We start from the raw sequence: 9518 nt of genomic DNA on the forward strand, positions 1-9518 counted from the left end.
CCCTGGCCCATTCTTGTTCAATGTTAAGGAATGACCTACTGCCTTCCCAGGTATCCTATCCTGTCACTGGCACTGAGCAAGAGATCTGTACTGTGAGCTGGTCCAAAGACACTGGCTGAGGTTGCTGTGGGAGATGGTCTCCTAGGGCTAACCTTAAAGACAGGAGGAGTTTGGCAGGATTCAGTGCTGCCCTGAGGCTATCTGGCTGAGCAGGAATTCCCTGCTCAGCCCTCAGGCACTTGCTTCAGGATAGGGCTCTCATTACTCTACTTTTTTACTTTCTGAGCCAAAAGGTGATGCCTTCCTAAAGACCAGTAGAGGGGTGAGGGACCTCCTTTCCCCCAGGCAGAACTGGCTTCTGTAGGAGAGTCCCAGAAAGGTCATACAGACTGTGATTAAAAAGACTAATGCTCATTGGTTCAGGTTTACCCAGACAAAACCACAGCGCACAGTCCTGGTTTCTTATTCACCTCTCTACTGTCTGTACTTTAAGGAAGTGGTTGAGGAGCTGGCCCAGGACATACTCTCCAAGCTACCCAATGACTTTGACCTGGAAATGGTTGTGAATTTGTACCCTGTGGTCTATGAGGAATCCATGAACACTGTCCTAAGGCAGGAACTCATCAGATTCAACAGGTGGGTCAGGTGGTCTTACTTGGACCCTGGGAGTTGGAGTGTAAGGGTATGATCTAATGGCAGTAACTGATGTGTACCCTTGATTAGGATTGCTGTGCAGAGGAAGTGGTCTGCCCCACCCATAGGGAGGTCTATAAATAGGGCCATCCCAGTGTGTGTTCACTTACAGTTAAATCGTATTTTCTCTTCATTCTCTCCCACTCATTAATATGGCACCTGCAAAGTCAGATTAAAACAAATACTTGGGATGCCTGGGTGGCTTAGTGGTTGAGGGTCTGCCTTCAGCTCAGGTCGCGATCCTGAGGTCCCAGGATCGAGTCCTGCATCTGGCTCCCCTCAGGGAGCCTGCTTCTCCCTCTGCCTATGTCTCTGCCTCAGTCTCTGTGTCTCTCATGAAAAAAATAAATAAATAAAATCTTAAACAAAAACAATACCAAACAGGCTAATAGTAAAGGTAACTGTTAGAATCACTTTTCATAAACCTTTAGTGCCAGATATGACGCCTAGCACCATGCATGTGTTTGCATTCAAGCCATAGTATAGTCTTTTGAAATATGCAGTTAGTAATCCTTCTACCACCATTTTACAGATTAAAAACTGTAGGTTTTTTCAAGGTCACATGGTCATTCAGTGACAGAACTGAGTTTGAACCCAGCTGTCTGATCCCAGAACCCATGTACTTAACCAATATGTGAAATCCGTGTGAACAGAGAAAGTGGTGGAGAGAAGTTTATCCCATTATCCTAACCATGTAGTGAAGGGGTGTTATGGATGGGCTGGCTGTGGGGCTCAGACTCTCTGGCCCTCTTCACTTCAATTACTCTATATAGCTCAGAGCCCAATAGACAGTCTTGATTTGACTTCTAAATAAAACTGAAAAGATTCTCAAAGACCATCTGTGCCAAATGAGAAAACTTATCACTTCTGCCTTTGAATCCAAGGTTCTTACTGCTTCTAGTTCTTCATCTGTTACTGTCTCCATTTTTGTCATTGGTCATTGCTCAGTTTTAGGGACAGCCCTGACTCTGAAGGACAAGAGAACTAGAAGAATGTCATCTAAAAAGTCCTTGCCTTCCCAGTTTTAGGATTATTCTCTAGAGTCAACAGGCAGTTGGCCATAAGGGGGAACAAAGCAAAGTATGCGGTGTGAGCCAAGGATGCAGCAGCACTGCTGTGAGTCAGATACCTTGGCATGATAGGATGTAGTTGTCACTCATCCAGATATTAAGCCTAATGGCTTCTCTCTTCTGCCACTCATCCTTTCCTAAGGTCACTAGAGCCCTTCCTCTGTGGTAGCAGGAGATTTCACTAGCCTGGCCACTGATTGTAATAGAAGTAGAACAGGGTAACAACACTCTTACTTTCCAAAGATGGTCAGGATTAATCACATTGAGTAATATTCTTACATTCCCCCCACGACCTTTTTTTGACCTGTTCACTGAGTGATTGTGAGAAGCCCAAAATGATGAGATGACAGTTCAGCTTCCAATTCAGGGGAACCATTATTGTGTCTTCTGGGGCAAATGTTCCTTCCCTGGGTACTAAAACTTTGAAACAGAGCTCATATTTGCAAAAATGGAAAAAGCTCCTGCAAGTATATCATTAGGTGTAATAGCTACTCCTCTGTGGTATAATCCCTCAGGTAGTCAGTTTGCCCCCTGACTCCTCAGCAATGCACCTAATTTACTCTTAATATGAATATCTCGTGATTACACATTCAGGAATCTCTTTCTTGTATTTGATCATTCTCGTATCCATTTGGCTGAGATTCCAGAAGTCTTTGGAGATGACAGGTTTTCTCTGGTGGCATGTTCTTTGGCACTCTCAGGTGAATTCCCTCTGGGCTTGGCCAGGTCTCATAACACAGAGGCCAGAGAGAAAGGCATGCAATCTTGGCCTCTCCCAGACTATCCTTCAACTGCCCTTTCTCAGGCATGGACCTCATAATCTATAAAAAGAACATCTTTGACAATATGGATCAAATCCCTTCAAATTGTATTACCTTTTCTTAAAAAGGATTTATTTACTTATTTGGGAGAGAGAGTTAAAGGGAGAGAATACAGAAGTAGAATGGAGGAACAGAAGGAGAGAGAAACTTAAGCAAACCCCACGCCCAGTGCAAAGCCCAACATGGGACTCGATCTCACAACCCCAATGTCATGACCTGAGCCAAAACCAGGAGTTAAAACCTTAACCTAATATGCTACCCAGGCACCCCAATTGGGTTACCTTTTGACCCAGAAACTCTACCATTAGCAGGAAAATCATTATTAGTTTCCACAAAGATTGATATGGTTGGATGTCCCTAGTAATGTTGTTTACAATGACAACAAACCTAGAAATACCATGATTCAACATTAGGGAAATTGTTAAATAAAATGAAATATATTGCAGTCATTAAAAAGGATGATTTCAGTCTCTATTGAATTAGAAAGATGCTCCCTATATGCTAAGAGAAAAAAAGATAGAAAAAATGTGTTTACATATAGAAAAATTTGGAAAGATAAACATCAACGTTATCTTTGGGTGATAAGATACTGGGTGACTTAATTTTTTTCTCATCTTCATAATTTTTCTACAATGAATTTATATTACTTGTATGACCTTTGGAAGAGGGGAAAAGTGAAAGGAGACCTCATGTCAGTGTACTTGTGTAGAATAAACCTGGACAGCCTGACTGAGCCAGCTCCTTTGTTCTTGCAGGCTGACCAAAGTGGTTCGAGGAAGCCTCATTAATCTTGGCCGAGCCATCAAAGGGCAGGTCCTGATGTCCTCAGAGCTGGAGGATGTCTTCAGTAGCATGATCGTGGGTAAAGTGCCAGCCATGTGGATGGCCAAGTCCTACCCATCACTAAAGCCACTGGGGGGCTATGTGGCTGACCTGCTGGCCCGCCTGGCCTTCTTCCAGGTACCTGGGAGTCAGGGTAACTGAGCATCTGTAATGTTCATTCAGGTGGAGAGGACTTCCTGAAACGGATTGAACACACACTAGAAAGAGTCTTCCCAGACTTGAGGAGGAAGAGGCAGGGGGGAGACTTTTCAGAATCTTTGGAAAGATTATAGCCTCTATAGAGGCAGGAGTAGGAACTAGAATAAATGTCGCAAACTGGTGGCTCATGGGCCAGATTTGACTAATAGATATATTTGGTTTGGCTGCCTGGTAATTTAAATTTTTTGAGCTAACATGTAAACATTGAATTATTACACATAAAAATCCAGGTATTTGTCCTGCAAAGAAAGGGAAGACTTGAAACAATGGGCCTGCATTCCTGAATGGCAACTGTTAGGAGATGAGTGGCTATTGCTTACTTTAGACATGGCACATAGTTTCCACTGCTATAGTCTTCACTAGTCTCTCTTGTATCCCTGACACAGACTGCACCTATGCTTTTCTTAAAGTAGAAATATATATCTTTGTACCTTTCAAAAGTGGGAAAAATAGAAGCTAAACTGAGAGGGCTGCCTATTTTAAGAAAAATGAGAAAAAACATCTTTCTTAATGGGACTCATTTACATTACCTGCCTTTGAACTATCTTTGATGTGTTGTTGATTTTGAATTTTTATTTCTGTGCCTCTCCAGGAATGGATTGACAATGGGCCCCCTGTGGTCTTTTGGATCTCTGGATTCTACTTCACACAGTCTTTTTTGACGGGTATCTCTCAGAATTACGCCCGGAAACACACCATTCCCATTGACCACATCGGATTTGAGTTTGAGGTAGATGTGCTTTGGGTTAGGCCAGCTCGAGGGACCAACCAGGGAAAGCAATGTTGCCTATTTCTTATGAGTCCAAACATTTGGATGTATTAAGGCCCAAATGCTTTTGAGATGGTATAAGTAAAGTATTTAGCATAACTTAAAATAGCTCCAAAGTTATGCCTGACAGAATCAGAGGATTCCCAAGTCTTTGTCTCTGTGTATATATAAGGAATCTTTCCAGAGGAAAACTCTGCCACTATTATACCAAGAAAAATTAAAGCATCTTCTCCCACTGTTTATTCACCATGGTGGACTCTTAATTTGGAAGGATGTGGATGGTCTTGGGTAGTCTTTTGCTTGAAGTCAAAGGAATGTCCAATAATAAAATATCACTCTGTCCATACATGGAGAGAAAGGAGTAAGATCCTGTTGTTGGGAGGTTGCAGACTGGTTGTCTAGGTCTTAATTTAGTTTATGAATGAACTTGATTGTCTTTGAAGAAATAATTAAGCTGGAAATAATGCAATATAGTAACAAAATAACAGGGATAAACATTGGAGAAAAACAATAAAACCATATTTTTGGTGTTGAAATGATTATATAATTAGAAATCCTAAAGACTCTAGAAATACACCTATCAGAATACTGATAGGTAATAGGTATCAGAATACTGTTATGGTGGCTGGATACTGGTTAAATATACAAAAATCAATAGCCTTTTCCTGTTCTAGGAATAAGTACTTAGAAGTAAAAATGTGAAAAATATTTTATTCACAATAACAGAAAATTAGAATTTGACTGATTTTAAATGGATTTTGTGATCTCTGGTTCCCCATAATCTCCACCATTCCTTGTTTTACTATACTTGGACCATTTTCTGTACTTATCTGAAGGAATTTGACTTTACCACCTCTGAATCTAAACAGTGGTGTGCTGGAGCTGGCTCATATCAATTCACCATAGCCAGTTTGTTGCTGGTTATTACATAGTTGATAGCTGACACTGACCGTGTATACCATAGAAATCAACAAAAACTACAAGTCAAGGATTTATTTCTCCCTACCAGAGAACTGTTTTACTAGCATGTGTCTGAATCTAACTCCTCACTTTATGTATCCAGATCCAGAAAGGGAAAGGACTGTGCAAGGTTGTTAAGCAAATTATACTTAATGTGGCCTCCTGACTCCTACATTAGTGCATTCTCTATCCCCACCATATATAAAGGCACCATGCTGACTAGGAATCAGACTTGGTCCATGTGTGAAGGCAGAAGTATTATTACAGAGACCCCAGTGTCCTGGGAAATGCTTTTTGGGAAAAGCAGACATTATAGCAGATTTTCTAATCTCTTAATGCTGCCCCATTTAGGGAAAAGGCATAAGAACTTACAAGATTCCTCTCTTCCAGGTAACCACACAAGAAATGGTCATGGAGAGTAGCCCAGAAGATGGGGCCTACATAAAAGGCCTATTCTTAGAAGGTGCCCGCTGGGACAGGAAAACAATGCAGATTGGGGAGTCTTTCCCCAAAATTCTCTATGACCCATTGCCCATTATTTGGCTAAAACCTGGGGAAAGTGCAATGTTTCTGCATCAGAACATTTATGTGTGTCCAGTCTACAAAACAAGTGCCCGAAGAGGCATCCTTTCCACCACAGGCCACTCAACCAACTATGTGCTCTCCATTGAACTACCAACAGACAGGCCCCAGAAGCACTGGATAAACCGAGGGGTGGCCTCTCTGTGTCAGCTGGATAATTAATGGCATCTGTCTCAATGCAGAAAATAAAAGGCATTTCATTCCCCACCACAACCTAGCTTTCCTTTTGTAAGAGGCACATGGTATGATGATGATGGTGGCAGTTATATTAATAGAGCACTTGCTATTATGAGCCAGTATTTCAGAGCAGCCCTATAAAGTAGGTTATTATTATCATCATTTTATGGCTGCAGAAATCATGATACAGAGAAGGTAAGTAAGATCTTCCAAATCAGATAGCTACGAAAATAGTGGAGCCTGGATTTGAATACTGACAGTGGGACTCTTTCTTCAACCTAGACCTTTAGTCATTTGGCTAAGCACCTTTGTGTTTTTTTCCTGCTGGTTTCACTATAACTGCCACTGAAGTTTTAATTGCTTCTTTCCTATTCTGTTTCTATGCACTAACATCAGAGTCTCTCAGGTTCAGAGGATTACTTTCATTTTTTAAGGCTTTGATATATTTGAAAAACACTTTTCACAACAATCATATGTGTTGTAGGGTATTATTATGGCCATTTTAGAGATGCAAAAATGGAGGCTTAGAAAAATAACTAGCCCAAGGTTCCACAGTTCATCAGTGGTAGAACTGAGACACAAATACTTCTCTACTAGCCTGCAATAGATGTGTGGATATTTCAGGAAGAAAGGAGACATGAGAGAACCAGTATTTGTTGCATGCCTCCTGTGTGCCATGGGTTGTGCCTGGGCTTTTGTTTATTTATTTATTTGTGTGTGTGTGTATGCCTCGGCTTTTAGATGTCTTGTTTGTTCCTAACAGTCTCTCCCTCTGGAGGTTCAGGGAGATTATGTAACTTGCCTAAAATCACCTAGCTCTTTCATATTGCAGAGTCAGGTTTTGAGGCAAGGTCTGTCTGGCTCTAGAACCCATGCATTTTTCACTGCCACATGCTGCCTCCCAGTCAACGACTTATTCATAACTATGTTATGATGTAGAATCTTAAATGTGTGGTTGCAACACCTATGTCCAAAAAATTTCTAGTTTATACTGTTTCCCCCCAGGGCTAGCTAGAAGAGAGTCCTGAGGCATATGAACATCACCTTCTTGATATATTTACTTCTCAACTAACTCCTTCACTTAGTGCTTTGGCTTTAAGTGACTTCCTTCAGGGCATTCCACTGGCCAGTTCATTGTTGAGCAAAGACATAAGGCTGTTTGAGTCTAATGTGTCTGCTGGTTTCTCTGCCTCTTCAACTAGAAGAAATGACCTCAGGGTCTTTGTTTTTCCTGAATGTGGGAAGCTTCTGAAAACCAAACAAACATGTTCCAGAAACCTTTTCATGGAAACATGGAGTTGATAAAATTCTGATTAAGAACCTTGAATTCTGAGATTAGCAAATTATCTGATCCTAGAAATTAAGTACAAAAGGGCAGTTCCTCAGATCTTGCCAGGAGGTAATAAAGAAACAGCAAAGAGGAGCAGTCTCTTTCAGCTCAATGTAGGTAGCTTACTAGTTATTTTTTTGAGAAAGACAGTCCCTCCCCCCACACCCCCAGTGGGGGAGAGAAAATCAGAATGAATAGAGAGCTGGAACTGCCATTATCATTCCAAGTAAGATTGTTAGTCATGTGAGATGGAAAGATGGTCAGGATCCCAAATGCCTTAATCTTGGACTGGTTAAATCATATTGTAAGCTTTAAGGCAGTGAGGGGGTTGCTAAGAGAACAATTGAATTTTAATTATCTAACCCCCAGCTTCAGCAACAAAAAGCTGAGGGAGGCAGGGACTGACTTTCATTCCTCAGGGGTCAAGGGACAGAATGTTTCTGTACGATGGATTAAATTTTTGTAATTTAAAAAATTTCCTCCACTTTGAAAAGAAAGAGTGCCCTAAATTTGAGGTCATTTTCTACTAGGGCCAATGTGGTAATTAATGTCTTCCCCTGGGAAAGAGCAGTATGTTCTTCAGAAATCCTGGTGAGTTAGAGGCTGGAGTCCTGGGGCAGAGATGGCCAGAGATGCTTGGTGAGAAGCTGCAGGTCCTGCCTATAAATAGCTCAGAAGATAACATCAGACAAACATTGTCACCAAGCTACTCTTTGCTCTTTAAAAATCTAGCTGTTGGGTAAATAGTTTTCAGTCCTTGTCAGTGTTGGAAGAAAATTTCATTGAAAGAAGGGACATAGGGAAGATAAGTTCTGCTTTTAAAAGACCAAAGATGAAAAAAAAAAAAAAAAAAAAAAAAAGACCAAAGATGATGGGAGGAAAAAGAAGCTATTATAAACATAACTTATATGGAAATTTTGACAGTAAATTGACAATTATGTTTCTGTGTATTAGAATATACATCTTTGCAAAGGAGGCTAGGCATATAAAATGCACATTTAGGTAAGATTCCTGGCACACAGAAGACACTCAGGAGGCTAACAATTAGGTGGACTTCCATTTTGGAAGAGGTTGGGTGGGAAGGGTGGTTTCTACACTTTGACAGAGTTAAAGGCAAAGGTTGCACAGTCAAAATCACCTTGAATTACTTAGAAAGGGACCAGGAAAGAGAAAGGCAAGCCATATCTCACTTGGTCCAGCAGAGCCAGTTTTTCCTCCAATGCAAGAACAGATCACTGTTTCAATGGTTGGTCATCAGATAAGTACTTGATTTCATAGGCCCTATGTTTCATGAGAAAATGCTTAAACCCTAGAACCACATCTGAGCCGGGTACGCTTCCCCAGTGAGACCAGATTTCAAGGAGAGTGATAGAACAGCAGATTCATGTCTCCCAATTCAAGCGAGTCTAGGGTTTATGCTTACTCAATGGCCAACACATCTGTCAGCACATTTAAATTTCTCGTCTCTCTTCACCAAAGGCCTGTAGTGCAACTGTGTTCAATATGCATATGCTAGTGCCACAGTTGATGTTTGTTCTCCATGTCATTGCCAAACTCTGTAGTACTTACCCTCAGCATGAAAGCGTATGCTTTTGCTCACAGGTGGAGGTTTTGGGATCGAAATACAATGTTTACTTTGACTGAAAGGATCTGGGTGACAAGGGATTCTTACATTTAGGTATGGGCAGGAAGTTATATCTGCTGCTTCTGAGGGTCACAAAGCCATTTTGGAAAAGAATAGAGAAAGACCAAAATTGATATAGGTTTGTCTTTATTGGTGATGCTCATTCTCTTTGGAGGTCAAAAGGAATAATAATGAGGTACACATGACTTGCCATGGGACTCCACACATGCAGGGGTATAAATCTTTTATATTTTGATTTCTCTTTGTACCATTTCTGTTTAGACATAATTTGAAAGCTGGGTTGGCCCTTGTACTTTCTAATGTTAAGATAAAATACTCATAATGAATGCAGTATGGGTTTCAAGTGAGCCTTTCAGATCCTATGTGCATCCTTATGATAGGCCTTAAGATAAAGTAAACATATATGCATTTACTTAACACAACTACTTTT

At 40.9% G+C, this 9518-nt stretch overlaps 1 protein-coding gene across 1 annotated transcript in view; it reads left to right on the forward strand.

Annotated features, from left to right (window-relative positions):
• The window catches only part of DNAH3 (dynein axonemal heavy chain 3), a 170698-nt gene extending 164549 nt beyond the window's left edge, over positions 1-6149 (forward strand). Inside the window, exons 60-63 of the mRNA XM_072753699.1 lie at positions 494-636; positions 3340-3544; positions 4218-4355; positions 5745-6149. Coding sequence (XP_072609800.1) covers positions 494-636; positions 3340-3544; positions 4218-4355; positions 5745-6098 — 840 coding nt within the window. The 3' untranslated portion in view covers positions 6099-6149. The remainder of the gene's footprint in view (positions 1-493; positions 637-3339; positions 3545-4217; positions 4356-5744) is intronic.
• Positions 6150-9518: the final 3369 nt, after the last annotated feature.

The sequence above is a fragment of the Vulpes vulpes genome, chromosome 3, assembly GCF_048418805.1.
Source record: "Vulpes vulpes isolate BD-2025 chromosome 3, VulVul3, whole genome shotgun sequence".
NCBI classification, from domain to species: Eukaryota; Metazoa; Chordata; class Mammalia; order Carnivora; family Canidae; genus Vulpes; species Vulpes vulpes.